This window comes from Zerene cesonia, chromosome 8 (genome assembly GCF_012273895.1).
Source record: "Zerene cesonia ecotype Mississippi chromosome 8, Zerene_cesonia_1.1, whole genome shotgun sequence".
Lineage (NCBI taxonomy): Eukaryota > Metazoa > Arthropoda > Insecta > Lepidoptera > Pieridae > Zerene > Zerene cesonia.
In genome coordinates, this window is record NC_052109.1 from 1,651,840 (window position 1) to 1,672,223 (window position 20,384).

At 32.1% G+C, this 20,384-nt stretch overlaps 2 protein-coding genes across 3 annotated transcripts; one reads left to right on the top strand and one right to left on the bottom strand.

The window, feature by feature from the left end:
- Nucleotides 1-2,002: 2,002 nt before the first annotated feature.
- LOC119828529 (zinc transporter 7) lies at nucleotides 2,003-8,231 on the bottom strand. Its single transcript, XM_038350709.1, has 3 exons — nucleotides 7,738-8,231; nucleotides 7,166-7,383; nucleotides 2,003-4,385 (listed from the first exon to the last, which is right to left on the bottom strand). The coding sequence occupies exons 1-3, from the start codon at nucleotides 7,925-7,927 to the stop codon at nucleotides 3,753-3,755; spliced, it is 1,041 nt and encodes a 346-aa protein (XP_038206637.1). The 5' UTR covers nucleotides 7,928-8,231; the 3' UTR covers nucleotides 2,003-3,752.
- A 760-nt stretch (nucleotides 8,232-8,991) lies between these two features.
- Nucleotides 8,992-18,015, top strand: LOC119828810 (nucleolysin TIAR). 2 transcript variants are annotated; one of them, XM_038351084.1, is made up of 4 exons: nucleotides 8,992-10,048; nucleotides 10,121-10,216; nucleotides 13,194-13,260; nucleotides 15,460-18,015. In XM_038351084.1, the coding sequence occupies exons 1-4, from the start codon at nucleotides 9,185-9,187 to the stop codon at nucleotides 15,567-15,569; spliced, it is 1,137 nt and encodes a 378-aa protein (XP_038207012.1). In that variant the 5' UTR covers nucleotides 8,992-9,184; the 3' UTR covers nucleotides 15,570-18,015. The 2 variants fall into 2 exon arrangements, with proteins under 2 accessions (XP_038207012.1, XP_038207011.1); XM_038351083.1 differs by having other exon boundaries at nucleotides 8,993-10,048; nucleotides 13,176-13,260.
- The last annotated feature ends 2,369 nt before the right edge of the window (nucleotides 18,016-20,384 follow it).

The following is a 20,384-nucleotide window of genomic DNA, read 5'->3' on the forward strand; positions in this document are numbered from 1 at the left end:
AAAAAAAAAATATATATATATATATATATATATATATACATACATATATTTTTTTTTCGATTTAACTTGATTTAATTTGAAAATAAAAATTTCAAATTGATATAATTTTGTTATAAAGAATTGAAAAAAATTTTTTTTTCTCTAGGATCAAAGTTTATAATTATATAAGTAATTTAAAAAAATACATGAGTTTTATCAATTTTTCAATAAGTTATGATTTTTTAAAGTTGCAGTTATCATCCCCTAGCTTCTAACTACCCTATCTCAGTTAATTTCAATTTTAGGAAAAAAAGTCATAGAAACATTTTTGTGTAAAATTTTACGCTCTACAAATTTTATTTAAAACTTTTTTTTCTAACACTTACGGTTTCGCCAAAATTTCAAAGAAACGACTTTATTTATTTTTTTTCACCCCTTCTCGGGGGTGAATTTAAAAAAAACTTGCACAGTTCGTTTTTAGATTCCTCAAAGTAAATTATATCAAAAATTCAAGTTTTAATCTCAAATTCGCATTTACCCTACCCATTTTCTTGGACTAAAAGTATATAACATACACGCTTTCTATCTGCGTATTACAAGATAAGTTTCGAGCTTTTTCCCACGTAGTTCCCTGTTTTTTGTTATTTCCGAGACAAAAACTGTCTGTCTTTCTCTGGTCTCGAACTTTTCTTATACCAAATTTCATCCAAGTCGTTTCAGCGGTTTAGGCGCGACAAAGAGAGACAGACCGAGTTACCTCTACATAAGTGTATAATATTTTTGGGATTAAGAACACAAATGTTTCATAGAAAGAAAAAAAGTTAAATGTATATCAAGTTATCGTTAAATAGAGCCAAGCATATATGGTTGTATTAAAAAATCGGTCAAGTACGTGTTGACAAAAAAAGAGAAAAAATCATTTTTTTTTGGTAATACTGATATAGTCTGTTTTGCAATTGACGTCTTATACTGCTCCAGTACTTTAGTTCTGTTGTTTACTTGTTTTATCTATTCATATCTAGCTATATTGATAGACGTAATAAAAAAATGAAGTCGCGTGTCCCCAACTGGTGTACAGTGCAGATATACAAATCTTTTTCCCTGTTCGATTATCATTATAAGCAAGTATCTGTTTTCCGGGTTTTGCCAAACCGAGATATTTTTTTGTGCGCCCCCACCAGAATACGCACCCAGGACCCCTCGGTTCCACGATCATGGGTTATCAACTTTACAAAGGAAGCGGTCAGATTTGTATATAAAAATCTGCATAACAAAATTGCTATCTTAGAAAGTTGTAGTAGAAAGTACGATACCGACAATCGAGTTTATTACATTATTGCGGCTTACGAAGACAGCTGTGCAGTTTTTAGTAATTACTTGAAAAGTACTTTTTATTTTTTTTTATTTGTCGTTAAAAAGAGCGAACTTACACGCAAGTTTAGTGTTTACACTGTTATTTGTGATCATTCTTTTTTTCAAGGAAGTGGGTTCTTGTGTTCTTAGGTATGCCTGATATCCATTTCATTATATTCAGTAAAAACTAAGGTATCTTATTAGCAAAAGAATTCATGGGTTCAACTCTCTACATCTTTTTTTTCTTGCGATATCAAAATTAATTATATAGTTTATTTAAAAATACTTGTCAGATTTTAGTGAAATTTATTTTGGCTGACATGCCAAAATAAATCTATATCAATAATGGAGTTTAAATTTTCAGTTAATTATTTTTCTTCAACAGATTATTATTCATTAAAAAATGTACATGCTTCAATTAAACATTTTATTGTTGAATCTAAATAAATACATCTGCATGGTAAAAAAACATAAGTGCGAGTAACTTGTACACTTGCAATTGGACAATTCTCTATACAAACCCTATTTTCAAAAACATTTTCTGACTCTATACTGTATAATAAATTCAGATATTATAATAAAATATAAATTCTCCAGTAAATTAGAATACTTAAACAATATTTTTTGCGGTTATATCACAATACATAGAAATTATTAAAAAACCTTTATCATTTGCGAATTCATATTATATTAATTCTATTTTTTTTGTGACAATATTTTATATCCCCAAGAGCTAAATGCTGCAAATTAGTGTTCATACATTTGATTTAGTACTAGGTTTCACTAAAATAAACTCGCCTGCATAATTAAACTTCAATACACACTTTTATAAATAAGATTTTTTGTTGATTTTCACTTAAGACAAGAACTATTAAAAAGTGCCAAATTATAAGTTAATACATATAAATTAAAATTGATTTCGCTACTGGCAACATATCAATGACAATACCATTAGTACAATAATAGTTTGTTGTACCCGGTAATTCCAATTTCCCGCACAAAGTGCGCTTTTTTTTATTTAATTCATTAAAAAAAGTTTGCAAATTATTAATTTCAAATTTATTATTTTAGTGTGATTGTTCTCACTATCATAAAATTTTAAACTGTCAGTTTAAATGCAATTTTTATTTAAGTCAAATACTAAATGGTAATAATTATAGAAATAATTTGATTACTTTTCTCTAATTACAATATTGAGTCCTTAACCTTACTATCGGCATGTACCTATCGGTAAGAAGGAATTTTGTAAATGCATACTTGCAACCACTTGTATTAAAATTATATATTTAAATAAACATTACATAAATATATACACATACTTTTTCTCATAGATAAGTAACGTAACAAACAATCAATATAAGAACAATACTCCTCTCAACCATTCTGTTATTAAGAAATTTCATAATATGGTTTTGTACATTACATTAATGTGCATATATTAAGTTATTCGTAAGGAAATATATAAGCAACGAAAACTATAAATAAATATAATTGCATGGAATGTAGAACAATTACAAAAATATAAAAGTAAAAATAGAAAGCATTTAAAGTAAAATGTGTACATGAAAATGATTTTGTTTTTCACATATCATATATTCCTAGAATTAAAATCATCAAATACATATTTTTATATGACATACAATATGTTATTGCATAGGATTTCGGTCTGTTAACCGACTTATGAGTTTAAAACAATCTCATTGAATGATTACCTAATTATCCATTCACTTTATATTGAATTTTGAACATGATTAACGCAATTTATTATATAATTTATTAAAAAAAAGTGGAACATCCCAAATCCCAACATATCTCCGACTTTCGATGAAAATATTAAAGCTATGCCTTCATATACATTTGCCAAATAACTTTTTGGTCTTTTGTACCTGCTATTTCTTATAATAATACAAAATGTAAGAAAATTTTCTAGTTGACCCGAGTTTTTTAAGTTTTGTTACGACTTCTTTCTGTAACTTGGTAACATAATCTGAGCACTGCATATTAAATTACTTATTACAAAACACGTTAGTCTTTCCAGTTGAATCTACAATCTAAATATAATTTAGACAGAACAGAACTCAGAAAAACGAATTGGTTTTATAGTGTTGAAAACGATTTTTTGGTAAGTGTTATATGATTATTACTCAAGGCAACCCTCTTACGATTCCTAAAGTCTTTGCCTATTAAAAAATTCGAACGAAATAGTAGTTATTGCAGAGGTCTAGTCATGCATACTAATGAAATGAAACTGCACATATTTTTTATCCTTTGTCAAATGGTCAAATTCGTGAGTTACTCAGTCCGTCCGTCTCAGTATATAAATAAAATTTAGACACTCATGTATGTGCAAATGCTATATAACACTCATTTACTCTATCTTATATACAAAATCAAACAACCAAACTGTACACGGGTTCTCATCAGAGCGGAGAATAGTCTAATTGTACTGTTAAATGTTTCACGCCCGCCTCTCGGAATATTCTAGCAGCTTGTTCCGTGACATACCGCGGGTCTACCTCCCTCGCCACCTCCAGCTTTATAGCACCTACGTGAACGTCACTACACAGAGTCCAGAAGTGCGGCTCCTGCACCGCGTGCACGCCGGCCAAGCCCACGACGCGCGTGAAAAGATTCGGTAACGCGCGTTCGATCGAGGTCGGCGTCCTTTGCATCAACACTCCCGCCGAATCCCGCACTAGAGGAATCACACTCGCGGCGATCAACAGCGCGATAGCCATCGAACAAATCGGATCTGCTCTCATCCAGCCGAACATTCGCATAAGGATAGCGGATATTATCACTCCGACGGAACCTAGCGTATCCGCCAGGACGTGGAGGAACACTCCGCGCATGATGGCTGAACCCGCGCCCGTGGGCGCCTCGATGTCGTCGTGCGAGTGGCCGTGGTCGTGGTTGTGCGAGTGACCGTGGCCGCCGTGCGAGTGGCCGTGACCACCGTGACCGTGGCCGTGGCCATGATGGAAAGCATATATACCAACGAGGTTCACCAAGAACCCAAGAACTGACACCAAAAGAAGACGCTCATGCTTCACCTGAAAAGTTATAATAATTGTTAGTGATTAACACAACACATAAGATCTTAGAGCCTCATCTAAATTATCTAGATTTTTTGTTTGTGTGTTTTTGCATTGGAATGTTTCAGTTTTACCGCTATACATAGTTATAATATGTTATATCACGGGTCGACTCAGGCGAAGCCATAAAATCAGGTTGTCCTATATGCCTTATATAATTGGCATGATATAATCTAAAAAAAAAACACTTATTTAAGTACGGAAACTTCAAAGATTGCCGAATGGCTGAAATCTTCCATTTATTTACCTTGACCTTTTGATAATTGATCAAACAGTGTTGTAAGTTCGTAATATACATCTATACCAAGAAATAAAATTGGGATGTCTGTTTGTAATATTAAAATAACAGCTTTTTATTAAATTTACCAATATGGATGAATACACGGTATTCGCTACATTTTATAAAAAAAAAATTCCGTCTGTTTGGTCCGTTTAGTCTTGTGGCTGGACCGATTTTAAAAGAACTTTCACTGGTAGATTACTGATGTAATAAAAAGTAATTTGGGATACTCAATATTTTGATATTTCGATGTGCTCCCGGGAACATTGGGATTAAACGGAAAAACTTATTTACGCGGGTCAAACCACGGAATGTAGCACGTTAAGTATACACATTGTCAAATTATTAGAAACATACATGAGTTTTTCGTAAATTATATAGAAAGTTATAAGATTCCCATTTCTGTTTTGTTTCTAAATAGCGGTCTGTCGTTCGTACACATAAATAAAAAGTAGCCTAGTTTTATGCTAAAATAAATAGCTAAAGGGATATACGCATTTAGAGTCGTATAAACTGTCATAGTGCCTCCTCTTTGAAAATCCACGAAGTAAAAATAATCTTTATTCACGCGAGCCTGGCCGCGGACGGAAATCTAGTCTCAATACAATGTTTTTTGTTACATGTTTGTAGGTATTTAGCTACATACAAAAATCACTTAACAAATCAGAATGTCTGTGGTCTGTAACCATTTTCTCCGAAACTTTTGTAACATTGTATTAATTCATGACAGGTACATATACAATTTCGATAGAAAGCTGGTAGGTATTACGAAAGGCAATAGGGTTCTGTAAACTGCTTCGCAACAAAAAACACAATTAGCTTGAGAAAAAATACGTGCCGTTTTTGTCGACTTATCACTCGATAAAAACGTGATAGTTTGTTATATATCGGTACCTACCTACTCAAGAATACAATCTAAAATGCGTGATAGACATATTTAAAAAGAAAACATTCTTAATTCTATTAATTATTTCAATATCGTATTGATATTTATCAATAGACAATAATAACCTAATCGGTGGGCCAAGTGGACCTTTTTTTTTCGTTTTTTCCCTCTTTCTTTATTCTATATCGTGAAATGAATATATATTGTCTGTATATAGTTATAAGGCTTGTGCCTACAGGCTATTATTAAAAGGGTTTTTTTTTAATGTAAATTTTTAATGCATAATTTAGTGCATTATAAATGTAAAATTGCATATTCTCTTTTGAGTGTTACAAAAATAATTGCAAGAAATAAAATTCAGCTTAATAAATAGTATGTGCACTCTTATCAGTACATATAAAAACTTAATCCTTACACAATTCTGCAAAAGTATACTGATAACACATCTAACCATCCATAAACCAAAGAATGAGATATTTTTAGGAAAACAATATAAAATACACTCAATATATGGAATATAGATTTGCAGTAATCAGACAAAAAAATCCATTAATTATAATTTATACAAAATAAATGTGACACTCATTTTTTATAAATTATGTTAACACTCTAAACTTAAAAACTAGAATTATAAAATATCCTGGCATTTGTGAAACTAGTTTTTTTTTTTAAAACAACTGTATTTTAATAAAATACGTTTTTCTGTAGATGGTGTGTTAAACATCCATAAGATAAATTACAATGAGTGAAAGTTATTGCTTATTATTATATATTATATATTACCAGGAAATTTATACAAGAAGATTTTCCTTCTGAGAAAAAAATTTTGAATAAAAGAAGTTGCCAAGCCAACTCCCAAAAGATCTAATTTGAAAGAGTCATTAATTGCTATGAAAGCTATTATCTAAAACTTATTTTATTCTTGTAAAATTCCATTGACCTGCTACATATTGAAATCGCATTTCTAAAAATTTATAATATTATGGAGGTTTGTATTAAGATTTAGTATTTTAATAGTTTTTTTTTTAATTCAATGTTTATTTAACAACGTTTCAAAACAAACTATATTAATCGGCCAAATCAAGATAATTTAAATTTGATTCAATTAGATTATTATGCTAGTTGAATATTGAATATATAGTTTTTTTGATTCAGTTTGACTATGTATACTACTACTGCTTTAACTTTTGCAAGTACACATATGATATACTAGCTGATCGTGGCCGGCTTGGATCTTTCTAACGGTTTAAAATTTTTTAAATTGGTCCAGTGATTTTTGGGTATAAGTGTTACTAACATACAAAAATTCCAATGAATATGGAATGAGTCCCATATTCGGTAGTATTCAAAGCAGAGGCTTTGCACATTCAGGGGTTATTTGCATGGTGAATCATCATCATGGTTTGTTTTTTATTTATCTATCAGCATATTGACAAGATGGTACTCATAATCTTTTTTCGAGGCTGAGTTGTTGGCTATGTAGAATGAAATTAATTCCCAAGTATTTTGCAGTAAATTCAATTTTTTTTAATAATGACATGACTAGGTATATTCAATATTACACAAACATACCTCAGGTGGTTCAATAGCTCTTTCCACTGCCTCACTCATTATGAAGAATGCGATAAACAATAGGAACAGGCCATTAACAAAGCCAGCTAGCACCTCTGCTCTTGCATAACCATAGGAGTACCGTTCATTTGCTCTCCATTTTGATATCAGGGATGCAGCCAAACCAGCTACCAATCCAGTACAATCAAAAAACATATGAAATGCATCGGATATCAAACCTGTAAGATAGAATTTTATAAGTAAAACATAAGTAGTACCTTATGTTACATTATTCTCTCTGTAAATAGCGTAATAATATAACCAATTCATGTCTAATTTTACTGCTTTGAAATATTAATGATGATTTGTAAAAAACTTTGGTAAGTAAATCTGTTTAGGATATGAAACGTAACTAGGTATGAAAGTACATTGCATTGCCTAATTTTTGTTAACATATAAAATCACTCATATGACACGAACAATATGGTACTAATTATAATTTAAAACTAAAATAATTCAACTTCAAACAGGAAAATAATAATGTCAGTGTCTGATTCCTGTAGATTATAATAAGAAACATCAATTAAACTTACCCAAACTATTGGTCCATATCCCATAGAACAGTTCGACGAATGCAAAAGATAAGTTAAGTAAGAGGAAGAGGAATAAATTCCTTGAGTTTTTGTCTGAATAAATGAGTCTAAACCAGTTGCCAAATTTTTCCGGGATACCGGTAACGCCACCGCGCGAATGTCGCGTATCTTTTTGAGTCAAAGGTAACATTATAACGTTAAATTTTGTTGTATTTTAAGTTATTTCATTTTAAACTACGTAAAAAACACAAACTTCGAACACAAATACTGCATACGTGTACTTGATCCGCATTTAATAACCTTACGGAAAAACCAAATGCAAAGTTTTATTGAATATATTAATTTTCTGTAATGATCATTTATAAATTATGCACATATTTAATAAAAAAGTCTAATTAATAATTTTTAGTAAATTTAGACTTATTATCGTGATCACAGCCCATCTGTCGTTATCGTCCGATTATTGTTGGCACTTGGCACTTTGGCAGGTGGCACTCGGCACTCGGCAGATCATATATTATTACTTTGCCTATGGTTTTCCCATAGATTATACACCTATATACTAGTTGTGTCATAGATTACACATCTGTATTTGTGTTTTACTTTAGCCCATGTTAACTGGGTATGCAACTGCAGTGCCAAATGGAAAAGGCTGTTCTTTTGCATGATTATTTGTGTACTTACATAAATAATCTATGAACAACTGACTGTTGACTTTTTATATAGATTATGGTAATATTATTTTTTATTATTTTAAAATGTTTAATAAAGCTTGAAAATGAAAACACCAACAAAAAAGATGCAAAATTATAAAATCTTTTTAAAATTTTGTTTTTAATTTTTATTTCGTTTGAACATAAGCATTTACCAAACACTAATCAATTTCGTATAGGCTGTTAAGGTTTGACACATAAATTATCCAATAGAAATACAGATCTCGCATCAGTTTGTTGTAATAGAAATAGAACCTGTGATGATTCATGAGCCTTCAAAGCGACACACATTTCCGGAAAAGATATTTTTCTAGTCTATGTTTTTGTTTTTACAACAGTTTATGGTTCGATATTCAAGTTTTTAAAATTAAATTAAAAATCTGTTTTAGCGTATTGGGTTAATTTAAGTAAACAATTATTTAAAATTTTTATATTCAAACTAAACACACTCTTTTCTTAAATTGTTTGAAGAAGAAAAATTTTTCCCTCCAACATTTTAAAAACATTCTACCGGAAATTCGTCTATAGATGCGTTTGTTTCCGAAAAGTGAACGTTTCACGAGTCAACAGCAACGTCTTTCGAGAAGTTCTAGGCGCTGTTTGCGACATTTTTCTTTCTTTTATCCGTCATCCAATGTTTAATGTGATGAAATAACACGTTGTTTAACAAGTATTCTCGTTATTAGTGTTCATAGTCGTAATAAAGTAACCGCTAGATTACGATATAAGCTAATATGGGCGACGAAAGCCACCCGAAAACTCTCTACGTCGGTAATTTAGACGCGAGTGTGACAGAAGAATTCTTATGCGCGTTATTCGGACAAATAGGCGAGGTAAAAGGTTGTAAAATAATACGTGAACCAGGTAACGACCCTTATGCGTTCCTTGAGTTTACAAATCACTCGGCGGCGGCTACGGCCCTGGCCGCCATGAACAAGCGAGTATTTCTCGAGAAGGAAATGAAGGTTAACTGGGCTACAAGCCCGGGTAATCAGCCTAAGACGGACACAAGTAACCATCACCATATATTCGTCGGTGATTTGTCGCCAGAGATTGAAACACATATACTAAGAGAAGCTTTCGCTCCATTTGGTGAAATTTCAAACTGTCGAATAGTGCGTGACCCACAAACACTTAAATCGAAAGGCTATGCTTTCGTTTCGTTTGTTAAAAAGGCTGATGCTGAGGCGGCAATCCAGGCTATGAATGGACAATGGTTGGGCTCGCGTTCTATACGTACCAATTGGTCGACACGTAAGCCACCAGCCAAAGGGGCTAATGAAGGTGCACCGAGTAATAAACGAGCGAAACAGCCGACTTTTGACGAGGTTTACAACCAAAGCTCACCAACCAACACAACTGTATATTGTGGAGGTTTTACTAGTAATGTTATTACTGAAGATTTAATGCAGAACACATTCTCACAATTTGGTCCAATACAAGATATAAGAGTATTCAGGGACAAGGGTTATGCATTCATTAGGTTTACGACTAAGGAAGCTGCGGCTCATGCTATAGAAGCAACACATAATACAGAAATAAGTGGACACACAGTTAAATGTTTCTGGGGGAAAGAGAATGGAGGGAATGAGAGCCAGGTAAGTTGAGAATCCTATATGTTTTATTATTATAATTGGAATGGGAAGCTCATGACCCATATTATTTTGCAGAGTACAAGCAACCCACCTTCGGCACCACCAGCAATGGGAGCACAAACACAATACCCCTATGCGTATCAACAGGGAATGGGATACTGGTACGCTCAGGTAAACAAGCAAATTTTGTTATTAAATAACATAATTATATGTAATTCTATATAAAGTACATACGGTGGATAATTGTAGGTTCGTGCAATATATCTATTGAGACTATTGTGCTTTGTATATAGAAAAATAACAATGTATATTTATTGGAAGTATTTGGTTTCCCTGCATACAATAAGGATGGGTGTCAATGGTTAAGTGACATGACAATTATTAAACCTGTATATTTTTTATATAAAATTTAATGCATTTTTTTAACTAACAAGTTTCTGTAAAACAAATAATTATTAGATTTATGGCTATGCTCAACAAAATCTATATCATTTCAAAGGAAATTCAGTAATCAGCATGTTGGTTGCTATACCAAAATATTGTTGGGACTGCTTTTGAGGTCAGGGTGAAAAATATTGTAACTTTAACATAATTGTTTTAAGTACATATAAAACATAAAAAAAAACCTATAAAACATTCACACAAAAATGTTTGCAAACATCTTTGAAATGCTATACATAAGAAGTGAAATTACTACTTTTGTGCTACAATAAAAATACTAAGTTTTAAGAAAAACATATAAAAACAAAGTTACCCATACTTGTATAATCAAATTTATATAATTAAATCTTCTACAAAAATAATGTATGCTTCAAAACTTCTTAATTAAAAAACAAAACGGAGTATGTATTTAACATAAGTATAGTTTATAATTCTAGTCATGCCGTAAGTGCAATTGAATTAATATACATATCAACATAACAAAAGCACATTGTTGCTGGCTCAGTGTAGTTAGAAAGTGTCACAGAGGTTCCTTTGTGCCAAAGAAATTGTTTATTTGTAGTGTTGGTTTACATAACTCTTATCAGCATACTTTATACGGCATATCCTTTTGATCACTTATTTTAAACAGGTGTAAGGTTGCTTATATGTAAATTTAATTGACATGAATGTAGAACAAAAAATAAGAATTTTAATTAGTAACAGATAACTAATATGTATATTTTATAGTATTTCTAATTTCTCAGTGAAAAGTAGTTTTTATTTGTTAATTTTATTTAATGTTACAATGCGTTTCACATATTTTAAATCATTAATCATTAAAATGATTAACTTTATTTATGTTGTACCAGAATTGTGTGTAATATGTGTGTAGAAACTAGAAAACCCATTTATAATATGATGTGATTGATAGTCGTCTGGTTAATGTTTAAAATACAGATTTTGCCAAGTCATTATCTGAAGACAAATGAAAACTCAGCATGTGTCAGTTATCTCAGTAATTAGGTCACACTCAAGGACTGAGTGAGTCAGGTTCATTGTACTAATCATTTCTGACATGTTAATTTTATTGCTACTAATTATTTCATGTAATTGGTCATATTTTCTAGTGGGCTTTATGCTGATAAAAATGACAGGTGATTAATTATAAACTATATCAGCTTCACATTTGGTTGAAGTTGGTAGAAAAAACCATCTTATGTCTCAAGAATATTGAAGCTTTCTAGCAGGCTAATCTTTCCTTTTCTATAATAATAGTTTTGATTTATAGCAATGATTATTTCTATATAGCAAAGAAATGTTGTAAGAAATTATAACAGCGGAATCTACTGTATAAATATTGTTACAGATATTTGAACAAGTTTTAATTCTATACTTAATTATTTCATTAGGGTAACCTTCAAATTGTATGACACACAAATTTATCATTTTATTTTATCTACACTATTATATATAAGATGAAACTTTTGTATTTTTGTATGTTTTGTAACATTTTTACGCAAAAACCACTGGACCGATTTTAAGAAATTTTTCACCATTAGAGGGCTGCAACTTCACTGAGTGACAAGAGCGAAGCCAGGCTGATCAGCTAGTTTATCACGTACCAAGACATTTTATGTAGTGATAAGCTTAAAATGATAGATATTTTTAGAGTGTGGTACTTAAAAAAAGGCTAATAATCTTTTATATTGATTTCCATGAATGATTACTCGTAATGATAGGGCTCCACTACAATTAATATCGGTCTCACACGAATGGCGATGTGAAATTATTAGTAAACATAATATTGCGAAGCGATTTTCGTCGTCCGCGCATACATTAGGGTCACGGTCAAATATAGTGTAACAGGTGGTTTCGCGCCGTAAGTGGCCATTTTTGCTGACGTTATTACAATGATTATTCTGAGAATACATCGAAATCCAATTATATACAGCTTGATAGATCTAATTTGGATGATTTATCGATTATTTTATATCCAATGTTTATTTTCATATGTTCCACTAGGACTTAAAAAAAAAAAAACACTTATGATTGTTGCACAAAAACTTCATGGTGTTATTTATTTATTTTTAAGAACTGGAGCTAATCTTTTCAAAACGCGTAGACCAGAAAATAAGTAATAACTGACCTCATTACTAGGTTTCATGATTTTAAAGTATCCAATTTATCTCAAGAATCTGTGAGTGAAACTATGTCTTCCGTTAATGATCAATTGTGTTAACATAATACATGCTATTGTTACCAATGCCTTGACCACTTGAAAGAGAAATTATTGTAGTATTTTAAAAATCTAATATATTCCTTGCTAATGGTCAAGTAGAACCACCATACATTGCTAACACAAAAATCATGTAATACTGAATGAATAAACAGGCAAAGATTAATCATAGATATTGCTTGTAAATGCATAATAGGATATTGTGTATTTTAAAATTTAATATTATAATAACATTGTACATTGTGCATATAAAAGCAGGAATATTTATTGTGAATCCTTATAATCCAAATGAGAAAGTTTGTGAGGGTGGATCTATGCTTCTTTCACCTAAAAATAGCTGATCGGATCTGTATGAAATTTGATACAGAGAATTATAGATTTTTTACAGCATTATTTGGGCAATACATGTCTTCTCTCTTTTAAGAATGCATGTGAAATGTGTGCCATCTTATGAATTGATACATTTTCCAGGGCTACCCCGCGATACAGGGCTACATGGCGCCGGGCTACTACCAGCAGTATGCCGCCTATAGCAACCCGCAAGCAGCAGCAGCTGGTAAGATATCTCTTAGTAAATTATTGAGCACTAACAGTATATCTATGCTTTGATATTTTTTTTTAATTTCATATGGAGTATGAACATGGGTACTATTAAAAATCTTTAAAAGTATATGACTGAAATGATTATGGCTCTTTCAATATAGTAAATTATACAAGCTGTGTTATGCAATATATAATTGTTTAATACTAAAAACTTCATTGTCTAACACATAATTCTTTTGTCCATTTTAATATTAATTTTGTACGTATGTAGATATTGAAGCTAAAATGCAATATTTTTTAAATACGAAAATATAATAAAATTTGTTTGTAAATGTATAAAATTGAAGTATCTAGAAATACCCTGCAATATTTTCTACTTGCTTAAATGTAACATAAAATTTTGCTATAAACACATATATTTTTACTATATATGAAGTCACCAGCTGCTATTATCATAACAAAAAGTATCGTAGAAATTGTCGTATCGCAGCACATAAATTTATAAGTACACAACATAATATCCATATTCATTAGCGACCTACGTCACTTGATTGTATCAATAGTTATAATTGGGTCGTTTACAAAAATTTTCAAAATTTATCACTTTATTTTGCCATAACCAAACAGTTTTGGCTACTAGTTTTACCATTTGTCTATTTAGACAATTTACTGCAATATAAAAATATTACACATTGACGAACCGTGCCGAATCCTATAATTTATCGCAATTTTATCGCGTCTTATCTCACGTTATCGTAGTACAATGGCTGTGATGATACTTTTATTCTTAACTCCGTTGGTAGTCTCCTTTTTATTTGTTTTATTTTTAGATTCGTGTTTTTCTGAGTACATAGTTTCATAGAAAAAAATATGTTTTTTTAATGATGAAAAATATTGTTTAAAATTGCTTGGTAGTGTTTTAATATGATGACGAGTTACTTAGATTACTAGCTATTTTCCTTATAAAACATAACTAGTTGCCAATAATCCCAGTAATTAAATGTTAAAGAAATCGTATTAACGGCCGACATACACGAAAAAGAAAAGTCGAAATAGAACATACAACAAATGATTTAGACGAAAGACCAGCAAATATAAATTTTTAGAACCATCGAGATTCAAGTTCTACTATCAAATTGTGGGCGCGGCCTGTGCCATTTGGTGCGATGGATGGACCGAGAATACCCAGCTTAATTAAATATTTTGTTCAAATCTGATGACTGTTACATAATTTTCTTGAGGAAAAAATACAATATATTTAAATAATTATTGCTAACGGTTGTTATTTGATATTACAAACAAAATTAATCCAGTGAAGTTGATAAAGAGAGACAGATTGGATATATAGAATCGAGGGTTTTTGCATCATATTCCTTATGAAGTACGTTAAATGGTACATTTATTTTAATATTTTATAATCATATAATAATTGATACAGTCTATGTTCTATATTCTTCCTTTTAATCATATAGGGGACAATGGCAGGCAATACAATACATAATATTCGATGAGATGAAATGGTAGCAAGCAACAGTAACTCTGTAAAAAAAAGAATATTATTGAGGGGGCATAAATAATATATTTAGATTTAAACATCTTAGGATAGGATACACACCTACACATACATATACACTTGGAGAAAGAAATGTGTTGTTGGTTCAGTAAAATTTTCTACATACTATATATTTTTATAATATTCAGTTATTCTTATAATAGCTTTACAATATTATTTTTTATTGTCAATTACTTGAAAAGGTACATAATTTTACTGAAATAAGAGTGTAGCAAAAACGAAATGTTCAAAAGCATAATGTACATATAGTTATTCATGATGGTGACATTTAATTTTAGTGAGTGTTGCTTCAACATTTAATGAAATAATTGTTACATAGTATGTATTATGATTTTATAAACTTATTATCCTTTCATTTAAATTATTTTGAATGATATATTTAAAAGTAGTGTATATAAGAATAATATTGATGCTCTAAGTGGTCCTACCAAAAATAAACGGAAGTAATGAATAAAAAAGGTAGGATTATATGGCGGCAAACTTGAATAGTAAGGAATTATAAAATATGTTATATATTACCAAAAATGAATGCTTTTTTCCATTGTTTTAACATTATCCATAAAACACAATACTAGTCTATCAATTTTTTTTTGCCAGTGTTAGAAAAATATAATGAATAATTTATGATTTCCATTCCAGCGGGGTACCGCATGAGCATGCCGGGCGGCAGCGGCGGGTCGTGGGGCGGCGCGCCGCAGCCGGTGATGTACGCGTCGGCGATGCCGTCCGCGCAGTACCCCTCGCAGTAGCGCCCCGCCCACACTGGACCCCCGGCCGGACCGTGCGCTAGCGCGTTTTACACCGACACCTACCTTGCACAATCGAGTGGAACCGTTCGCCTATCTCGAGATCACCGGACTGATTGCAGTTTAATTTGCGCCGAGAGACCACCGACCTAATTGAAGATTAACCTGCTCCGTCTAGTGTCACCGCCGCTGGGCTCATTGATGATTGAAAATTACGGTACTCGGTGGAGCTGTATGGAAACCGGCTGGACGATCGTGTGGTCACGAGTGAATGACATTTAAGGTGTAGTGCTCGCGTTCTCGGTCAGCGTTTCAGTGTTCGAGTTATGTGCTGGTGATTGCAGTTGATAGTGATGGTGAAACTTGTGGGATATGCAACTGAGCTTATGAAACTAGCATTTTACTCCATGTCGCTTCCTTGCTGGGGAGATGTGGAGTTCTTTGGTCCTGGTTGGCAAAGGCGTGTTTATTAATTTTCGTTTTTTATACTTCAGAAACAATTCGTTATGCTTATGTTTGATTCGATTTTGATCTGTCTATGAGACACATATCGAAATTAGATCACACTTGAACACATCAAATTATTTCTTAAGTATAGAAGTCAAGTAGAGTTTTATAAGGTAAACAAATTTGTCAACTGATAAGGGCAGTTGCATATAGTTTGTTCTTAGTTATGAAGACACTGATTGCATTTGGTTGTGATTGTGTCTGTTGGCTAAATTTCTGCAGGCTCAGTGAATCTCGGACTGAAATGTTATCTATGATGTTTGTGTATGATGTTTGTATTGTGTTTATTATTTCAAAATATGTTCTGCAGAAAATTTATAGATTACTAAATACACTCACATGATAGCTAACAATATGTTCTACGAATATTCACAAGTCCTGCTCGGTGTATATATAAAAGGTAAAACGCGTTAGTCCACTGTAGTCTTAAAATTCGCGATAATTTTAAAGGTAACGAAAAGTTGAAAAGGGAAAGAAAACAGGTCAACGGCAATGTTTGATTAAGATTTGTCGTCTTTCGCGTTTTTAACTTTTCTAATAAAAAAATAGCAGTTGTCGATATGACCCACTTCATGCGTGATGATAATGCGATAGATTCTGATCGTTGCGATGTTTTTGACTGAAAAATAAGGGAAAGTAAACAATATCCCTTTAAAACCTCGAAGCAATCAATAGTTGTCCGATATAGATGAACAGTGTTATAGAAGCAACTTTGCTATGTTAGTCGAAATTATTTTCAATTATGTCTAACAGAGCAAATATATTTTATAGTAAAGAGATTGTCTATTCCTATTTTAATTTCGACAGTTATATTATTCCTGTCCTTAGTCACAAGGTATTCTTAGAAAGAGTTACGACTCTTTAAAATTTTGTTAACCGTTTCTTTTTGGTTCATCTTTGGGCTATGAATTCAATATCGCGATTTTAAATTCCTATCCTAAAGGTAAGTAACGTTCGAGCATTCCTTAACAATCACTGTGGATTTTACATTTGCCAAATATTTGCATACATTTCACCTGTGATTTGACCAAACTTTGACTGTACGTTTTTGTACATAATACAGTTTTTTTTTTACACATTTTGTGTAAATAGCAACAATTTTAACATTTGTTTTTCTGACATCTTTCCCAAATCGAGTTAAAAATTTACACTTTGTAAATATCGCTGCATGAACCTCGCATTGTTTCTATCGGTGCTAAAGTAACGGTACTAACTGAAACCCAACTACCGAGGGTCCCCTGTCCCCTAACTCTCCTGAGACTGTTCTCAGTGCTCCGATGCCTTAATCACAGTACAACTGACTTATACAGCGAATCTGTATATTAGCTAGGTTTCGTCCAGTGTAATTGTTACGGTATTCTGACATATCCGGATGACGTAATTCTACGGGTGAAAGTGACGCGCAAACCATAGAGAAGAGTTGATTGTTTGTGGGCGGAAATAGTTTGCGTGTGTGATTGTAAACAGCGCCATCTAGCGAAAGAATTGTCGTTCGGAAGCTCACGGCGCCCACGATCTACATAGATAGGACATAACGAAATAAATTATAAATTTTTAAAAAAAGTTATATATAAGGATGGTTGTGTCGCGAGTGGGCTCGTGTACATAAGTTGATATTTATTGGAGGCCCCGAAGGCAGACTGAAATCCGGAACACTACTCGACGCGCCAGACCGTTGTGACGTATTTAAGTTCGGCACATGTTGTTTTGTTTGTCTGAATTGTTATGATTTATTGTATAGAATCACTGGTGAGTCAATAAAGCAGTGGGTCTGGGATCGGGTGTTTGATTTACGCAATTGAATTAATGTATGGTCCATTAATTGAATGACACCTGTTCTTCTGTGATTGATATTGCGTTTGCAAACAATTTAATGAGAAATTATTGTAAAGTCCTAACGTCATTTTGTAAAAGGAAGAAATAAATAGTTTAAGTTGATTAATACATTTTTGATTTCAACTTACATTGATGAGATACCTATTCCATTAAGTGATGTGTATATTATGAATGCAATTCAAAGTAGATTATATAAAAACAGTTGATACATAATAATGCTCTATGAACTTATAGTCATCTGCACTAATGTTTAGAAGTCGAAACTGTATTTTGTTTGGAAAGTTTTCTGCTGGACCGGTTTTAAAAATTATTGCACTATTAGCAAGCTACATCTTCACTAGTGACATGGGCTATATTTATAAGACGGGCGAAACCGTGGCGAATAGCTATTAATAAAAAAGGCAAACAAATACTGGTACTAAGCAGAATTACCTTATCAAATCCTTCTTTTTGTAAGAGGTCCAGAGAAAATTGGGGGCGTTGAAGTGAGTTAGAGGGCAATAACTGATTTTTAACTTGTAACCTGTTTACTAACTTGTAATTCACATTGATTCTAGTAAATTGATCTGCGATAATACTAGAGTATAGTGGTTAGAGTACAGACATAGAATGAAAAAATAACGCCTGGGGTTGAAGCCCCCCTTCTGGAATATAATTGATTATTGAGGGTTCTGGAATATAATTGATAAACCTTCGGTGGCCATTGACTTATAGGTCTACAGGACAGGAGGAAGAGTGATCTGGCGCAGAACTGACAACTTTACGTGCTCTCCGAGACACGGGGATGTGTCCACAGCACCTACCTGACTAGTACCAGGGATCACTATCTGTATAAGACATTCTACCCTTACAACATCGTTCGAACATTTTATACACGTGATAACACGCAGAGTAATTCCCAAAATAAAATAAATGCTTAGTCAATAAGGAAATAAAAATCGCATTTTAAATTTGTTAGCTGAAATGTGATAAACTTTCAAGGCAGTAGTGGTGTGACAGTGGATTTTTTTTACGTTCTTCCAAGGTCACCCCTACTCTACACACATACGGATTTGTGGTTGAGTTTTTTTTAAGTTAACTGTGAACCGAATACTAAAAAAAATATCAAGCAAAATACAGAGTAGATAATACATGTACATTTTGAAGTGTCATCAAAATTTAAGCGAAGTGCTTACCTGTCTTCAAAATGTCGGAACTATACCACAAAAATTCAATGGGCCACACATTCAAATAAAAAGAGAATCGTCAAAATCGGTTCATCCAGTAAATAGTTTAGTAATGAGATAACAAACGTTCCAATCAAAAACCTTTTTTGGAGCAGGTTAGTTAATAAATAGATTCTATAGTCAGTATTCCGTAACCAGACTTGTAATTCCATTTTATACGTGTCGTTGATGTGACGATAAATTCATTTATATTTCTGTAAAAATTAACATTTATATTACACTAGCAAACCCGGCGAACTCCGTTTCGCCACCAGGTGGCTGTATGTTAAAAATGATTTTCCCGCGTTTCCGTTGAATTTTTTCCTGAATTTTCTTTGCTATAAACCTCACGGAGCCCGAGACCTTTCCAACGAATGCAAAACCGTGAAAATCGGTTCGTGCGTTCTGGAGTTATAGCGTCAGGAAGGAAAACCCGACTTATTTATATATAGTAGATATAAAAAAAAATATAGCCCTAAAAGTGTTTTAGAATTATGTGTTGATAAATTGCTGCCACGTATTATTAAAAGGGCAGGAAGATATATATTATTTAATTTGAAAAGACCTCTCACTTTTCAGATTTTTAAACTATTTTTAGTACCCAATATTTTAAGTACCTCAATAAGCTGATTGGTTAGCTTCGAATGTAATAGCGGCTACTTTTAAATGGAAGGAAGATAATAATTACCATTTTCTCCAATAGTTCTTATCTAAGCTGATATTATAATGAAGACATTTTTGAATTTATGTATTTTTGTGTGTTTTCACGCAAAAACCACTGGGTCGATTTTGAAAATTGAAAAGTGGCATAGGCTATATATGTATGTTGTCCTCTAAAACCATTTTCCTTCCATTATGAATTAATAGCTTATGTTAATCAGGGATAAGGTTCGACTTGTAATAGTAAAATAATTTTTCACATTAGTCCCGTAGTTTCGGAGCTTATTACATTCAAACAAACTGTCACGTCCTTTCCCTTTCCACTTTAATTTAATATTGGTGTAAATATTACATAAAAAATATGCAGGTCTAACTAGTAGCTTTATAAATTGAAATCAATCTTTTTTTGGTGTATTTAACTAAAACACATTTATAAGTTACTTCTAGCACCTAGTCCTAGTGTGATTATGGATTTTTTTTTTCTTTATTTAATTGTTGAGATTGCAGTACGCAATTGTGAGTGTTGTAGTCTTTAAAATTATTAGATATGAATTATATTTCAAACAATCTCTTAGTTATAATTTTCGTTAGTCTCATATATTTGTTGTGT